General features: G+C 38.1%; 1 protein-coding gene across 3 annotated transcripts in view; it reads left to right on the top strand.

Moving 5' to 3' along the window:
• The first annotated feature begins 5,599 nt into the window (after positions 1–5,599).
• The window catches only part of LOC140194620 (uncharacterized), a 30,910-nt gene continuing 17,269 nt past the window's right edge, over positions 5,600–19,240 (top strand). Inside the window, exon 1 of one of the 3 annotated variants that reach the window (XM_072251861.1) lies at positions 5,600–5,672. Coding sequence is in view for 1 of the 3 variants with exons in the window: in XM_072251860.1 (XP_072107961.1) it covers positions 11,360–11,390 (31 nt within the window). In the remaining 2 variants the exon portion in view is untranslated. Of the gene's footprint in view, positions 5,673–5,836; positions 5,977–11,350; positions 11,391–19,240 lie in introns of those variants that run through there. The other 2 variants (XM_072251862.1, XM_072251860.1) reach the window with 2 other exon arrangements.

The following is a 19,240-nucleotide window of genomic DNA, read 5'->3' as shown; positions in this document are numbered from 1 at the left end:
TTGAGTTTGATTTAGCCCAAAAGGCAGCCTCATTGGACACTTCCTTCAGATAAAAAGATGGCTGCACTCCTTGATAACTGGAAAAGAGGATGCAACACTTCTTCCCGTAAATATGGTCTGTTGGGGTTTGACAGGGATTTGCTTGTACTTGTTAATAATTTTTAAAAGGCAAGCAAACAGGAACACTCCAATGGACAAAGGTCAAATGTTCATTTTCTTTTTGTCAGAATAAGTTTAACTTGCAGTAGATTGTGTAGGAGTTATGTAATTGTATAGATATAGTAATCGTTAATTCAAATGAGGAATTCAGGAAATACCATTTATATTTCAGCTTCCATTGATATTTTAAGGCCAGCAAAAAAGCATTGGGTGTGGGACATTCTGACACTGCACCACTGAGACTACGCAGTAGATGAATTTTCATTTCAATTTGTGCTCATTGAACTTTCGTGATGAGATCAGGGGAGCTATTAAGTGGCCATCTCATGTATTAAAACATTGTTAAAGGCATATCCCTGCCACATAATGTGTGGTTCAGGACAGGTCTAATTTTTCACTTAATACTCTGGTTGTTTGTATATACATGAAGCCATCTCTCAATGCTGTAAAACCAGTGTATCCTGAGTGTCTGGACTTTGTGCTCAGAGGCTTTTGGAACAGATACCAGTTTTTAATATTCAAAGTAGTTCTGCGAGATGGGGTGTGCTCCTGTTATGTTATTCTGTAAAAGGTAACTGTCTGCTTTCAAAACATAAAATTAAGTAAGTAATTATAGCTATTATTAATTATTGCCTTTGTGTAAGTATAAACTATCACTGCAGAGAAAAGAGAAATGTACAGAGTGGAGAGCGGAGAAATGGATTCTTCAGAAGCTTGTTCTTCTAAATTCCTCCAACATTTTGTCTGTTGCTCTAGATTTCCCGCATCTGCAGAATGTCTCCAGAAAATTGAATAAAGATCTTTTATATCTTTTCTATCTCTCAGCTGCAATCTGGTCGACTTAGTTCACAGTCACAACTGAATGGCCAGCAATTTTTCTATCTCAATTAACCAATAACAAAGCTGACAAAAATTGGATTAAAATATGAAAATTAAAAACTGCGGCTGTTACAAATCTGAAATTGAAACAGAAATTGCAGGAAACACTCAGCAAGTCAGCCAGGATCTGCAAAAACCTAACAGAAAGATGTTCAACCTGAAACATTAACTGTCACTCTTTCCACCAACACTGGCCAGTACTGGTAAGTGTTTCCGATGTTTCCTGTTTGCATTTGGCTTTAACATATACGTGTTAAGGACAATGTCATCCATTCAAAATAATCTGTACCCTATACAGTATACTGGCAAATGGAATGTCATAACATAACAAGTGTCAGAAAATGGAAGCTTCTCATCAAATGTAACCAAATCTTTCTATAGGTAGATAATTCAACCCCACACTATGTGCTATTGGGAAGATCAAGGATAAACTTTATTGCCATATACATTTACATTTATTGCGAGTTTGCTGTAGTGTGTTGGTCAGGGTGCGACATGAAACAAAATATCAACATTCAACAATTATAAAGAATAAAGAATTATATAAAAAATAAAGTTAGAGATGGTATAAAGCATGAACAGCAGCGCAAACCTACAATGTAAATAGCATTATAAAATGGGGTTTAAAGTGATTACTGTGCAGTGCAGTGACAGGGGTAACAGATAGAGCGGGGTTGGGGAGGTAACTGGAATGATTGATAAGATTAACTCCTGGGGTGGGGCAGGGAAGAAATTTTTTAAATGGTGTGATTTTTTTTTGTTTTAATAGCCTTATAGCACTTCCCAGAAGGGAGCTTTTAGAAAAGGCAGTTTTCATGGTGAGTGGTGTTTGCAATTTCTCCTGCCTGCTTCTTTGTCCTGCAGTGATGATAGACCACAGCCAATGATCTTTTCTGCTGTCCTGACAGTTTGCTGTAGTTTTCATATATTGTGAGAGGATGCTGCACCAAACCAGACAGTAATGGCTGATGTAAGGATGTTCTCTACGATGGCAGTGTGGAATTGCACCAGCATGTTCTGGGGAAAATGGAATTTTACCAACTGCCACAAGAAATACATCCTTTGCAGAGCCTTTTGTTAGTGAAGGTGATTCGATTCTCCCACGTGGTGCCCTGCAAAATAATGACGCCCAAGAATCTGAGCATTGAAACAATGCTAACTGTAGAGTTGTTGGTGATGAGTGGAGAGGAGATACATTGCTCCAGAAGTCAATAGGGTTTGAGGGCACTCAAGTCCAAGCAGTTGTGATTGCACCGGGACACTAGCTTGCTTACTTCCTGGTGGTAATTGGATTTGTCACCTCTGGTGACTCTTTTAATGACCAAATGGGAAGAGACCAAGGGAAAGATGAAAGGTAACTAACTTTAAAAGCTCATTGAGAATATCCAATGGTTTCCTGAATAACTGTGTTTTTAATAACTATATTTAACAACCCAAATAATCAAAATAATTACATTTTACTTAACATTTGCTTTTGTCTCATCCCTGCAGTGGCCAAACAGTTGCAAAGAGCTCTCATGAGCTTGACACCAGTTATGTGAACATTTCAAAGTTTACCTGCCTCTGTAAGGAATGCAGTTACTATTGAGAAAATGCCTTAAACTTTGAAGACCTTGCCATGTGGTTTCACTTCACTACTCACAGACAGACAATAGGGCCAAAGGAAAGATTTTCAGCAATGCAGGCTTGAAAAGGAAACTATTGTTTGTTAAAAAGAGAACACCCCAGGAGCTTTAATGAAGTTACTGTGACACCAAGTAAATCTTTACAAAAGAACCAGAGGTACTCCTTAATATATTATAAAATAAATCACACATTCACTCAAATGTTACAGCAATGAAAAATTAAAGTTATTTGAAATCGCTTATGCCTTACAAAATGAGTCTTCCCCTCCAATCAATATCCAGTATATTGACTTTATGTTATATTCTATATATCTATTCCTTTATTTATCAAATGTTCTCCCTCAGCTGCATATTTCCAACTATTTTATCCAACAGAGTTTCACATTCTGTCTTCTCTCTGAGAAGTGTTTTTTTCATTCCATATTGGATTTATTACTGGATCTCTTCATTTTTATCAATTTATACAAAATCACAGACTTCTGTAGTAAATCAGGTGGCAGAATGGATTAGTCATTGGCATTGATTTCTCTAATTCCAAATCTGCCTTCATAAATCCAGAAGCGGGATTGCAACCTGAAACATTGACAATCCCTTTCCTCCCACAGAGGCTGCTCAACCTTTTGTTCTGGCAGATCATTTGTTGCTCCAGATTCCAGCATCTGCAGTCACTTATGTCTCTACCTTCATAAATGGGTTGGAAGTATCTGCCAATGATATGCTTTTTATTAAGAAAATGGAATAAAATTCTTTGTAGATATAGGCCCAGCACCAAAACAAAACCTGCAATTTGTCATTTAAATCAAAATGACAAATAGCTAGAATGGAATTAAAACCTAGCCATAGCAATGTCTAAAGTGCTTGATCTTTTGAGCTCAGGTTTAAAGCATGCTGGAGTAGTGTATGGCTTGCTGTATTCAACACCAGGCTGTACTACACCATTCCTGAAATGGAACATTATGCAATATGCAGCAAAGACATCCTTTAATTTAATAAGCAAAATAACTATTCTGCTGAACAGCAGAATAAATTGATTGGTGATCTACAGTTGGTAAAGTATCTCCACATGGAGCAAGTTACAGCATTAAGACGACAGCAGGATACAGGTCTGATCATCCATTGTAATTAATTCTTGCTTTCCTTTGCAATGTAAGGAAATGCCACGTAGAGTACATAGGAGGGAAAGTGACGAAGAAGCCTTCACCAGGATGTTCCTACACATCATGTGGTGTTATTTCATTTTTTACCACCCTTCTATTGGGCAGAGGATTCAAAAGCATGAAAGTACACACCATCAGAATCAAGGACAGTTTCTAGCCCACTACTGTAAGACTATGGAATGGTCCTCTAGTACAAAAGGATGGACTCCTGACCTCACAATCTATCTCATCTTGGCCTTGCACCTTATGGTCTGCTTGCACTGCACTTTCTCTGTTACTCAGCATCCTGTTATTGCTTTTCCCTTACACTAACTCAATGCACTGATGTAATTAAATTATCTGTATGAATGGCATGCAGAACAAAATGTTTCACTGCACCTTGCTAAATATTATAATAAATAGGTTTAAATCAATTTAAGCATGTCCTAATCCCAAGCCAATATTCAATCAGCTCAACAGCCCAGCAAAATAGTTTTGTTATGCAGCTGGCAAGGATATGTGAAGGTAGAAACTGTGGGTATTATCCAGCAATACTTAGTCCCCATCAGTTTTCCACTTCATGGGTATTTGCGTATGGTTGATAGGTTGAGGTATGAACCTTTTAGATCTCATGGCCTGGAGTAGACTCAATAATGCCACTCACTGGCACAATACCTTCTCCATTAGCATATATGGAAAAGACAAATATTTGCAACAAACCGGGCCTCTGTACCTCCCTCTGTAATGGGATCCTCAACTTCCTAACTGCAAGAGGATAATCTGTGTGCATCGGTAATAATATCTCCTCCTCACTGACGATCAACAATAGTGCACCGCGGGGATATGTGCTTAGCCCACAGCTCTGCTCTGTATAACCATGAATATATGGTTAGGCATGGCTCAAATGCCATCAATAAATTTGCTGATGATACAACAATTGTTGGCAGAACGTCAGATGGAGACGAGAGGCATACAGGAGTGAGATATACCAGTTAGTTGAGTGGTGTTGCAACAAAAACCTTACACTCAACATCAGTAAGACCAAAGAGTTGATTGTGGACTTCAGAAAGGGCAAGACTAGTTATTTCAATATCACAGGTTTAAAAGACGAGAAAATGGGAGAGCAATTGTATAGGGGATTATCAATTATAAACCAGTTGCATGGAAATGGTTAAGATTAAAAAATTCTGGAACTATTTTTTTCCTGAGTATAGAGTGCTGTATAAATTGAATAAGTTCATCACTTGTTATATGTCTTTAGCTTCCACATAGTTCTCTCATTAGGAAATAAACTCTAGTATTAATTTCAATTTGACAATTGTGATCTGATGCTATATCATGTGTAACTTTATGAAACACACAAGGAAATAAACTGTGTTGTCCACAAAATTATAACATCGCAAGAAAATACAAGGTTAATCCAGTTGTACATTATTCCCATTCACGGCACACATAAATTTGCCATGTTTCAATCAATAGAATGAGCAGGTTTGCTTGAGGCTAACATTTCATTCAAATTAACATTATTATGAGTAAAATTTGAGTTATGCCTCTTAAATATTATTACAAATTATTTGTTGGTTTAGTGCTTGTGTTCAGCAAAATATTGCCCAGAGGGAGAGATGAGGAAGGGGTTAAAGCACTTGCAGGTTGGTGAGTGAGAATACAGGTATTTATTTTGATTTCCAGTCACATGGTATTTTAATAACCAATGACTTTAGCGAAATGTAGCAATATGAGAGGTCATGCAAATCCAGAACTAAGCAGCTTCAAACATCTATCTTAAATTCAAAGGTAGAAGGTGTGCAGGAAACCAAGCATGAGGACGTATAATCAGAGCCACCTTTCCTGACTCAACGAGTCTAAGCCTCAGGTACGGAAACTAATCTTCTATCTTGAATCATTGAGTGGGAACTTTTGGCTGGTTTAATAATTAATACATGATGCAGCAATATTTCTGGTTTCTTGTTTCATTACATTTAAATAAATAGACAAATTGACCAAGGTGACACACCTATTACTTCGAGTTGTCAAGATGAACAGCATTGTCATATTTTTTTGAAATACTCAGAAAATGTTCAGCTCGTATTTAGCATGTCTTTTGGAAAATTCATCCCTTGTACTGGATCGGATCACTGACCTGTTCTGTTACTACACACCTTGAGCTTCCAGTGCCTGTGAGTAGCACCTTAGCCTTAATATGCAAGCTTAGTACGACAGGTAGAGTGGTGACCGACAATCAGCATGTTTTTCGTAAACTGTTGTGTTGTGGACTTTAGCCAAGCATTCACTTTTTGTGAGAAACAGTACGTGGATTTGAGAGGTGTATGTTTTAATGCAATATGTTACTTTAATTTTGCTGCACATTTCATTGTTCAATCTTTAAGCAAGCTCCTGTAGCAGGTACAAAGCTATAGGTGGTTAGTCAGAAAGGGGAGTTCCATAAGAAAAAATAGATTCCAATATTGCACAGCTCGATCACCGCTCTCCCTTGGTTTTTTGAGTACTTTTACGACACATCTTGGTGCGGGTAAGGAATACAGTTTATTATAAACATATGGCTTGAAATGAGGCCACACCCTAATGAGTTAACGAGCAACTTCACTTCAAAAGTACACTTTGACAAATATCAGGATTACTGTAAACGTTAATGGCTCAGACTTTGAACTTGCATCTGCTGCAATAGGCTTTGTAGAATGTTAGTTAGTGAAATTTCACTTTTTACAATGAGTTGATATGACCCTTACATGAAAAGAATATTTTTATCACAAGGCATCTGAATAGCATTATAAAAGATGGGTTGATAACTACCTTCTATTTATCTATGATTTTCCCAATCTGGAAAAGCAGCTTTAGGCTTGAAATCACTCTACAAATATATTCTGTATTCATATTAATCATGTGCAAACAGAACTTGGCTCAGAGGATGCAGTTTTACATTAATTGTAAGGAACTAGAGCAGAATAATGTGTAGTGTTAATACAGTAAAGTATTTCTCCCCTCATACTAGATGAAAGTTCAGAGAAAATGTCAGTGGATGCATTTTGTGGAAGGCATACATAGTAATAGCCAGTTTCCACTGGAGGTTTAGCAGACCACAATGGTGCCACATGTAGTAACTCATAGATCCAAAGACATCGGTTCAATCTTAACTTCTGCTACTGCTTCTGTGAAGTTTACGCATTTTCCCATGGGTGGTCCAGTTGCCTTCCCTGTAGGTGCTGGATGGGTCAGTTAATTAGCTACTGTAAATTACCCATGATGTGGATGGGTGGTGGTCGGGGGTGAGGAAAATGAAGCTGATGAGGATGTGAAAAGCAAAGCAGGATTATTGTAGGTGGATCTTAGTAATCTGTGTAGATGCCGTGGTCCAAAAGATCTGTTTCAATAAGCACATTATCAAATCATTGCAGAACACTCCTAATTCTCATTACATTGAAATCAACACAATAATAAATGTTTTGCTCCATAGACAGATATCCAATTTGCTCTTGAATTTGCAACTGTCTCAATGTTAAGGTTGCGTTACTGTAACACCTAGCAATATTTTTAATTATAATTTGTAAATTTAGGGCAGCAATGGGGCTCCAATGTCCCGTGTTCAATCCCAATCTCATGCACTCTCCATTTAAAGTTCCCTATGTTGCCACATGGATTTCCAGTTTACTAGTTTCCTCACATAAAGATGTGCTGGTTGTTAGGTTAATTGTCTACTATAATTACCCCTTATGTAGGTAAATGGTGGAAGGATGACGATGGAGGGGAAGCTGAGACAGTATTATTGAGCACGAGTAAGGAAGTAGGTTATAGGAGAATAGGAATGGGAGAATGATGACGTTACTCTGAGAGCCAGTATAGACTCAGAGGGCCAAAGGGCCTCCAACTACGTCATAAGGAGACATGGAAAGTGTCTAGTGGTTAAAGAGACATTGGTTACGTTTGAGTGCAGAAATAAGAACTGTATTACTTAAAAAAATGTATATTTCAAATGGAAATGTTTCCAATGGGTAGCTGACATTTTCTGATCAGTGGGATTTTTGGCGAGTAGATTCTATGTGAAATGCCTGTGACGTGGTCTTGAATGCTTAGTTTCCTCTGTGCCATAGTGGAATTGCAAGGACAGATACATACTGTAAATGTCGGCAGTATTTTTAAAGTGTGATTAATTAATGTGAAACAGAAAGGTCACACTGGTTGGAAATCCAAAACAAACAACAAAAGAGGAACAAAAATCAAATTTACGGTTCCAGAGAGAAAGGATATCAGTGCAAAATGAAAGGTACTTTAGATATTATATAATTTGATAAGGCAGATGTATAGCTTTCATTATACATTATGATCTTTAAATGCCTATTACAAAAAATTCTATTGTTATGACTAGATATGGGCAAGAAAAAAGGCAACACGGCAAGATTTTTGGAAAAAAATATACATAACAGTGAAATTTAAAGGCTTAAGCTTGTCATAGGGCAGTTTTAACTCATAAGCAGGCTGCAGAAGAGCGCAAACAATTTGGCCTTGAGCACATTGCAAGTGAGATGTGGATCCTTGTCAGGCATTCTGAGGTGGTTCATTGCTTTGATAAGACCATAAAACCATAAGACAAAGGAGCAGAACTCGGCCATTTGGCCCATTGAGTCTGCTCCGCCATTTTATCATGAGCTGATCCATTCTTCCATTTAGTCCTACTCCCCTGCCTTCTCACCATAACCTTTGATGCCCTGGCTACTCAGATACCTATCAATCTCTGCCTTAAATACACCCAATGACTTGGCCTCCACTGCCGCCAGTGGCAACAAATTCCATAGATTCACCACCCTCTGGCTAAAAGATAAGAGTGAAGATGTATCAGCTTTTTTAAACCAAGACTAGCAATCTGATCGGGGATTTGGGGACGAAAACAGGAAGGGAACAATAGATTGAAAATGGAATAGCAATGGTTACTGAACAAAACATTTATTCTCCAGCTCCACTTATTGGTAGATTTAAGAAAAAGCATTAAGTTACCATTGAGAAGGTGACTGCGATACTCTCTGTTTGGATTTCACTTTCAACTCCACCTCTGAAACAAAGCAGAACAAGTCTAGCAACTGCTTTTATGAGAATTATTGAAATAATTAGGGTAATAATTATTGAATAATAGATAGATAGTCTGCAATCTGCAGTCAGTTGTGTTTTTGCACCTTAATTTTCATATTGTACAGAAGACGGGCCAATTGCTCCCTCCTTTTTTAAAAACATTTCTTGGAGAATTTCATGCAATCACTTGCCTTTTTATATGGACGCATGGAAAATCTTTCCAGGCTTTACTTATACAGAAGTAATTTATTTAAAATTCAGAAAATACTGAGAATTGGAGTGTTTTTTTTTGTTGGTAATTTATGTGACCACTACCTACCATTCCTATGTCATGTTGTTAAAACATACAATCAGGGTGTAGTTATGTAGGTATGCTGAGCAATAGTTTACCCTTAATTGAAAGGCAAAACTAAAACCAATCTCCAGTAAAACAGTTGTTTGACATTGTAATCTGCAGCTAAACAGAGCAGCAATGAGAGCAAATACAAGCATCCAATTAATCTAATACTTATTTAATGATTTTTCAAAACATGCAATTATTTGTCTTTTATTTATTTAAAATCCTATCTCCATGCACCAGAGATTCTATGAGGTATATTGTTTACAATGCTGCTTGCTTTAAGGCACAGCATGGAATCAAATTACCAGCATGGCAGGTTTTCCTGGGCTGCCTTAAACAAGAAAATTAAGTCACATTAATGTTGATATGAAACATCAGGTTTATAGGTCAACAAACTGTATGCAGTACATTGCTTACATTCTATTTCTGTAGCCAAAATGGCACCCAAAAATAAGGCAAGTTCTCCCTCTCTTTCCATCAGGCCTGTGGGTTGATTGAGGAAATTCAATCAACCTGTATTGGTCCTGTGCGTTCTGTTTACCCGCTTAGGTAATACAGGCAGTACTGAGATGTCCATAAGTTAATTTCACTGCAAGTCAGAAAAGTTCCTTGCCTATAGCTATCCATATCATATTGCTGTACATACAGCAACCACAATTCATTCATTTCATTGAATATTCACCCTGACACTACCACAATTAAACTAACGATATCTATACTGTAACCAATCATTAATGAATAATAAACGTTTTGTGGTATTATCAGACATCCCACCCTGCAAAAACTTGTTTCAGGGAGGTCTCAACTGGAAGTCTCAACCTCATAGCAGTCTGTGTCAATGAATTTGTTAATTTTGCAAGACATCAGATCACAAGTGTTTTGTGAGACAGCTGACTTCTGAATTCTGTCTTAATGTGCCGTGTTCACAATAGCTGCTGTCTTGGTTGATGAGCAGGCATAGGTTTTTTGCTGTTTCTGAATCAGGAAACATTTTCCTGAATAGCTTGCCTGTGTGCTTACACACCTGGAATGGCAGGTTATGCTCAACGATGGAAGATATAAAGTACACCTCAGCTCTAGTAACATTCTCTGTCAGATTTTGATTTTCTGCTGAAAAGAACTGTGAAATACTTGAGCAGCCTTCCCTGTGCTTAGCCTCCCTAATAGGTTGTGATTCCTAAAAGAAATAAAAGCATAAGGTGTATCCTTATTACAGGTGTGTGCCGCTTAACATCCATTTGGACAACGTCCGATCGCATATACGTCCATAGTCACACACACTCACACACAGATTGCCTGCAATAGTCGGGATCAGAACTTAATTTCTTACATCGAAATGGGGGATTTTAAATGAGTGATTTAGAAGTTCTGTTTCTTCAAGTTCAAGTTTATTGTCGTCTGGCTGATTGTCCACAAATGAAACAACCTCTGTCCGGACCACGGTGTAGCCACAATACATATATCATGCACACCACATAAAACAATATATTACCATATTATTTAATAAAGTGTAATTTAAAATGCATATAAAGTGCACAGCACAGGTAAACAGTTCACTGTCATAATGAGGAGACCTCGGTGGGGGCCGGGTATTTATTAGAATTGTTTTTTCTTCTGAAATGGCTGTGCTTAAACCTAAACCCAGCCCATCGTGGGCTTTAATGTACCTGTAAGTGGAAGTGTTTCAGGAAAAAATACCCCAAAGAATTTGCTTGCTGCGTGCGCGTTTTTAAAGATGTCTTAGCAGACGATTTTGGAATTTCGCTCCAATTTAAACCCTGCTCTAATCTCCTTTAAGACACCAATGCGCCCCACCCATATAGGACAGCCTCGCGTAGTCAGGTTGGCACCGCCAGCCTTGGGAATTTCTTCGCCAGGCTTTTGTGCTTCATCACCGACAGTTGTTCGGATCATTTCAGCGTCATTACAGAGGGCAGGAACTGAACTGATGGAATATGGAAGAGAGAGAGAGGTCGACAGTAAAACCCCCCCACAGAGAAAACTGATAGGTCTACTTAGCACAAAGAGAGATAAAGCAGGATTCATTCATTCTCTTTCTTTTTTTTCCCTCTCCCTCTCTAAAAAATCGATTTCCGGGGGTATTGTATATAATTTGCGGGCATCAGTGAGCCACTATCGATATGTGGAAGACTCCTGGAACTCCTGGGAGAGGTGGGATGTCTGTATTATTACGATCCTGAAAAATAATTTACCGACATATGAGAGAATTTGCATAGAATCAGATTTCCGTTAAATCAGGACATCAATAACCCAGGGAGCCCCTGGTATATGATGCACAAACACAATAAACCGGCTCATTGTGCCTGATGCTCACTATTTTACTCTGCATGGTCTGCGTGCTCTGGATGTAACACCGGGGCAATGCATTACTTAGGATAATTTTGCCTATTTATGTGTTTTTTTATTTAATTGTTCTCTTATACTGACTGGCTCCTTTGGCAAATTAAAAAAAAGTAATTCAGTTTTACCATAACATTTTGTGATAACCATTAAAATGTGATAAGGCTACTTAAATATGAACCAATTTTTAATGTAGCATAACAGTTAGAAATAGAAAGTATGTTCACCACAGAAGTCTGAAGGGCTATCAGGTGTGATCTGGGGCTGATAAATGAAAATGTAACATCACTATTCAGTAATGAAAAAAAGCAGGATACTACAGATTAGTTGTACTAACATTATCATTTGGGAAGATGCTGGAATCGAAAATTAAGGTGGCAATGGCCACTCAATTTAGAAAATCATAAGGTAGTCAAGTACAGATAATTTGGTTTAAAGAAAAGGAAAATCACATTTGATAAATTCACTCTAGTTCTTTAAGTGTGTAATGAATAGAATGAATAAAGGAAAACAAGCAGATGTGGATTTCTAGTAGACATCCATTAAAATTCCACATAAAATTACTGCACAGAAGAAGATAGGATTGGGTAAAATATTGGCATGGACAAAGAATCAGCTAACTAATAGAAAACAGCCGGGTAGTTTTCAAACTGGCATTTGAACTAGCAGAACCATTTAAAAATTGTATTAATGACAGATGAAGAGATTGAGTATACTGTAGTCATATTCAGCAATGATACATGGACAGGTAGGTTAATAAGTTGTCAAGAAGAATTAAAGAGCCCACCAGTGGATACAAATAGGGTAGTAGGCAAGATTTCAAATGAAGCATAATGTAGGAAAATATCAGATCATCTACAATGGAAAGAATGAAAAACTTTTTTTTGTATTAATGGAGTGAGCTGACAAAATATCACAGTACAATGGAAACTGTGGTCCTAGATCATAGCACACAAAGCCTATAAATGGTAACGCTAATAGAATATTGGCTTTCCAATTTCCAATTTTATTTTACAAGCAGGTTTTGATGCAGTATGAGACCGTGCTTGGAGTACACTGCACAGTTTTGGTGTCAATATTTCAAGAAGAGTACACTTGCATTGGAGACTGTGCAGAGAACATTCAGTAGGTTAATGAAGGGACTGACATATTACTTTGAGCAAATTAGACTTTTACCTCACTTGAATGTAGAAGAAAGAGGGTTGATGTATTTGAATATGTAAGATTATGAGGGAGGATACTGAGAGGGTGTTTCCCCTAGTCTGGAACTAGGGAACACAGTCATTTGTTTCAGACAGAAATAAGGAAGAATTTCTTCTCTGAGAGGGTCAGAGAGTCATATAGCATGGAAATAGGTCCTTTCACCCAATTGGTTCACATTGGCCAAGGTTCCCATCTAAACTAGTCACATTTGCCTGCAATTGGCTCGTATCCCTTTAAATCAGGGGTTCCCAACCTTTTTTATCCCATGGACCCCTGCTCTAAAACCTTTCCTATCCATCTACCTTCTAAATGTTGTTAATGTACCTGCCTCAACCACTCCCTCTGGCAGTTCTTACTGACCACCTTCTGGGTACAAAATTTGCCCCTCTGGTTCCTCTGAAATCTCTCCCCTCTCAACTCATACCTATGACCTATCTTTCTTGAATCCCCAACCCTGGGAAAAAGACTGGGAGCTTTGCACTCATGATTTTATATAACTCTATAACATCACACCTCATTCTTCTACACTCCAGTGAAAAAAGTTCCAACCTGTTCAAATTCTCTCCATAACTTAGTCTTTCAAGTCCCAGCAACAGCTGGGTCACCAGATATCCAGTTTACTTTAACCCCTTTTTGCAGAGGTATGTTAGCATTTATTGAGAGATTATCGAGACCCTGAGAAGAATTGAACTTCTAATAACCGAAAGTTAGAACAAGGTGAGTACTTTTAAGTGAAAATATGCAAAGTAGTTAAGTGAAAATATGCAAAGAACAGGATTTTTTTTTAAAAAACTCTCGAATTCCATTAAGAGAGAAGATCATCAATGAAATGGGTGGGAGTTAAATAATATTTTGAAACACTGGAGATTTTCAGAATTTACCAAAGGGTCCATTACATAAATAAGGAATTCAATATTCCACACCATCAATGTGTGATCGCAGACTAGCAAGGAAACTTGCCAGAAAGTGTTATAAGGAAGAAAAAGTAAACAAAAAGAAGACTCGTCCTGCTGAAGGGTCTTGACCCAAAACATCAAATGTACACTTTTCCATAGATGCTGCCCAGCCTGCTGAGTTCCTCCAGCATTTAGTGTGCGTTGCTTGGATTTCCAACATCTGCAGATTTCCTCTTGTTTGGAAGAAAACCACATTTATTCTGCCTTTTAACAATTGCTGCAACTGTTGGATTAGTCTCTCAACATTAGAAAAAAGATAAAATCTGTATAATCACAGAGCAGGAGAATGAATAAGAACCAGGTTTTCTGGACAGGGTTTGTCGCTGCCTTCAACAATTTAATAGTCTCACCGGCGCAGATTTCTCCAAGCATCAGCCAGCTGTAAGGAACCTCTGGTATCTAGAAATGGCGACATCATTAAATTAACTGAGGCCAGTTACAGCAAAACATACATTTGAAGGCCAACTTTTCAAACGTTAACATGCAACTGAAACTGTAGAAGCTTTTGCAGCAAACAGACTTTTAACATTAAAAAAGGTTATTATTTTCAATAGCATGAGATATTGAGTGGAGTAGCCAGTGGAGCTGTTGCCACACAACACTAGTGACTTGGGTTCAATCCTGACCTCCATTGTGGTGTGTGTGGAATTTACATGCCTTCTTTGCATGTGTTTATTTTTGGTGTTATGATTTTCTCTCACATCACAAAGATCTGTGTGTTGGTAGGTCAACTGATGAGTGTAAATTGCCCTAGTGTGGAGGTGAGTAGCATAAATTGCAGGAAGTTGAAAGGGATACAGGAAGAATGAAAAATGGAATTAATATAAATGGCCATTTCATGGTCTTCACAGACTTAGTGAGCCAAAGGGTCTATTTCTGTGCTGTTTGACTCTACATCAACACAGCTGAGCTGCAGAGATTATAAAGCAGTGACCATGGACTAGCAGAGTCGTAGAATGATAGAATAGAATAGCACAGAGCATTTATCCCAATGAGTCCTGGCCCAGCCATCTAGTCTCAATTTCCTCTATCCGGCCAATATCCCTCTAAGCATTGTCCCTCCATGTACCTATGCAAGTGGTTCTTAAACGATAAAATTCTACCCATTTCAATCACTTCCTCAGGTCATTTTATACTCTAAACACCCTCGGCATGAAAAAAGTTCTCATCAGATACCTTTTAGATCCTTTCACTCTCACCCCAAATCTACATCCCTCATTTTGGTCTCATCTACCCCAGGGAAAATACTGTTACTATCAGTCTTTTGTCTCTCATAATTTTAAACATTTCTATAATAAGATCATCCCTCATCCTCCTACTTTCCAAGGAATAAAAACCTAGCCTTGCAACCTCTCTGTATAATTCAAGCCTTCAGATACTGAAAGCATCCTTGTAAATCATGCCCACATACTTTCCAGTTTAACCTTGTCTTTCCTATAATAGGGTAACCAGTACTCTAAGTGCACTATCACCAAGGGTTCACACAAATACGACATAACATCTGAAATGCTGTACTCAATGCCTTGACTGATCATGGCTAAACACCTCTTTTCATCACCCTGTCTACCTGCAGCACTGCTTTCAACTAACTATACACTTGTACTCCTAAATTTTCTGTTCCGTTACCTCATGCCCAGCCTAGATTAAGCCTTAATCTAGTTTGTCTTTCCAAAATGCATCATCTCACTCTTAACTATATTGAAATTTATTTACCACTCCTCAACCCACTTTTCTAAACGATCAATATCCCCCTGTGATCGACAATAACCTTCTTCACTATACAACAGCACATCTTAATTTTGTGCCATCAACAAATTTACTGATCAAGCCTTGGGCATTTCTATCCAAATCAATTTACATAAATAAAGAATAACAAGGGTCCCAACACAGACCTCTGTAGCACACCATTAGTCACCAGCTTCCATTCTGAGAAACAACCTTCAAAAAACACTCTGCTTCCTACCGCTGAGTTAATTTTGAATCCATTTAACTAGCTCTCCCTGGTTGCCATGGAACCTGACCTTCCAAATGAGTCTACAATGTTAGGACTTCGTCGAAGACTTTACCAAAGACCCAAAATGACAGCATCCCCTCCCCTGCCCTCATCCGCCTTTTTGGTTACATCTTCATAAAACTCTAGAAGCTTCAACAAGCATGACATAGCCATGCTGACTCCCCCTATTCAGACTCTGTCTAATTTCCCCATCACTGATGTCATGACTTCAGTAACATATCATCCAAAAAGGCATAACACTTTCAGGTGCCTTTTTCTGTTACAGTTTACTCATCTCTGTAACTTGCATTTGTTAATTTAGTCCTGCAGGTTACTGTAGCACTACATCTTGTGGCAGAGCAGGGAGTCATATGCAGCAATTTCCGTATTTCCACAGTTCGCTGTGCAAAGGTGTACTCCTTCAGTGCTGCCAAAGCTGTCGTAATTCCTCCATTTAAATAGAGAATGTCAAAATTATTTCTCACCAAAAACTCTGGGCGAATAAATAATCAACCTAATTTATTGGGGCACGAGTTGCCGTGAGCTGCGAGTGGCCCCTCTCCGAACTAGCACTGTATCTATGCAAGCTAACAGATGACCTGTTAGCTTTTGGCATAAATACTCAAATTACATTAAAAAAAGCAGCCCGAGTAAACAGACAGATGCAAGGAAGGATTATGCTGAGCAAACGAATCAGATATTTGCGACCTAAAAGATGTCTCTGAAGTTTCGAACAGCCCACCAAATAATTGTAAAGATTGGAAGTAAATACCTCAAACAATTTTGAACAATTGAATTCATAAGTTTAGATCTTCAAAGCAAACTGAATCTGACAGAATTGACTGGAGACAAAACAGGTTCAAGCAAATACAAAACCAAGCAAAGGGCTCAGGTAACTTTTTTGGGAGAAAAGCAATATGAATGCCACAAATCAGAATTTAGCATAGAAGAAGTACATTTAGCAATGACTGAAATTATGGTAGTACTGGAAGATAGGTAGATATGAGACTCAAGTATAGAACAAGACTGAAATCCAGACCTGAGTCAGGCACAGTCAGAGCACACAGCACCAAGCATTGTAGAGCCCCAAATAGGCTCACTCTCATGCAACAATACATTTATAAAGTTGTGCAGTTATCTATAAACAGCCACCCAATCTGACATGAAATACAAGGACTTAATGTATTGTTCATATCAGACCTGAGCTGAACCCAAAAAAAAAATGTGTTAAAAATAGACAACGTAGGACATTCTTTTCACCGTCACTCAGTCATGTCGATACAGGTCAGGTGGCCAGCCTCCCGTAGGAAGCCCAAAATGTTCCCAATTCCTCACGAAGGGATAATTAGATGTGAAAGGAAACATTACTTGGATCAAAACCATGAGATAAACCCATCCTCTCTGGGAAATGCCACCTTGCAAAAGTATTATTCAATAGGAAATTTTAAAAGTTGGCTGAAAGTAACCAATAACACAGAACAGAGAAGTCATCCATCTCTATAAATCTATACCACCATTTATTTGGTTCATTACTAATCTGTACCCATTTTATTCACCTTTCAGCCATTAGCCTTGGACACTCCATCTCCCCAAAAGCAAACATCCATTCAACTCAATTTTTAATATTTTAATCAATCCAGCATCCACAGTATTTTCAGCATGAGTTTCTTATTTCCACCACCACTTATACAAAAGAAGTGCTTTCTGATTTTGTTCCCAATTTGCAAGGTTTTGTTCAAAAGACAATGGTCATTTGTTTTAAATCCTCTCAACAAATAATATTGGTTCATTGTATCTACCTTATAGAACATAGAACATAGAATAGTACAGCACAGTACAGGCCCTTCGGTCCACATTGTTGTGCCGACCCTCAAACCCTGCCTCCCATATAACCACCCACCTTAAATTCCTCCATATATCTGTCTAGTAGTCTCTTAAATTTCACTAGTGTATCTGCCTCCACCACTGACTCAGGCAGTGTACTCCACGCACCAACCACTCTCTGAGTAAAAAACCTTCCTCTAATATCCCCTTTGAACTTCCCACCCCTTACCTTAGAGCCATGTCCCCTTGTGTTGATCAGTGGTGCCCTGGGGAAGAGGCGCTGGCTATCCACTCTATTTATTACTCTTAATATCTTGTACACCTCTATCATGTCTCCTCTCATCCTCCTTCTCTCCAAAGAGTAAAGCCCTAGCTCCCTTTATCTCTGATCATAATCCATACTCTCTAAACCAGGCAGCATCCTGGTAAATCTCTTCTGTACCCTTTCCAATTCTTCCACATCCTTCCTATAGTGAGGCAACCAGAACTGGACACAGTACTCCAAGTGTGGCCTAACCAGAGTTTTATGGAGCTGCATCATTACCTCACGACTCTTAAACTCTATCCCTCGACTTATGAAAACTAACACCCTATAAGCTTTCTTAACTACCCTATCCACCTGTAAGGCAACTTTCAGGGATCTGTGGACATGTACCCCCAGATCCCTCTGCTCCTCCACACTACCAAGTATCCTGCCATTTACTTTGTAAAATGGAATTTTTACTTTAAACTTTATGGAATTCGTTATCTGCTTAGGCAATTCCACTGGATCATTCTTGGCTTTTATAAACTAATGGGAGGACAAATAGGTTTATAGAATCTGTTCTTGTAATTTAACCCTTTAAATTCCAATATTATCCCAGTCAATCTGCCTTGCACCTTGTCTGTGGTCAATATATGATTGCTGAGGCCTGGTGCCAGAACTAAGTGTAACATTCTGGATGGGGTCTGATCAAAACTTTGTGTGATAGATGTCTCATTTTTATATTCCATCCTGTTTCAGGCAAGACCAAGATTCAATTAGGTTTTTAGATGGCATTTTTTAATTGTCGTACCACCATCTAGTGAGACATACCTTCAAATTCTGTTCCAGTTCTAAAGTTCCTAGTATCTTGTAAATAAAATTTTCCACTTCCTCTTTCATGTTTCCAAAGCGACTGATTTTGCGTTTCATTGCAAACAAGGAAGTGCTGCAACTATTTTTTGCAGTCACAAACATACAAATCAAACTATGCTCTAAAATAAAAATTTCAATAAGATTTTTGTTCAATAACAGCATCAGACCTAGGATATTACACAGTTATACAGAAGACTTAGAATAATTGGCATGATTTTATATGTATTTCCTGTACTTGCAAGTGTGGGTCAAACATTTATTTTCTTATCAAAAGTACCACACACACACAAAGTGCTGGAGAAACTCAGCAGGCCAGGCAACATCTATGGAAAGGAATAAAGAATCGATGTTTCAGGCCGAGGCCCTTCATCAGGACTTCCTCTTATCAAATGGATTTTTGACTCGTGTTTGACAAGGAAATGAAGCGGGTAGACAAGTAACAAAAATATCTATCATAGTGAATGCATGGCAAAATTAAGACACAAGTAAAATCTAACTGAAAAGATGCACAGAGAAAATAAAATCACACTGAAGTATACAATCAATTCAATCATCAAAAGAAATGTAA

This window comes from Mobula birostris, chromosome 3, assembly GCF_030028105.1.
Source record: "Mobula birostris isolate sMobBir1 chromosome 3, sMobBir1.hap1, whole genome shotgun sequence".
NCBI classification, from domain to species: Eukaryota; Metazoa; Chordata; class Chondrichthyes; order Myliobatiformes; family Myliobatidae; genus Mobula; species Mobula birostris.
This window is presented reverse-complemented; position numbering and strand designations above follow the sequence as displayed.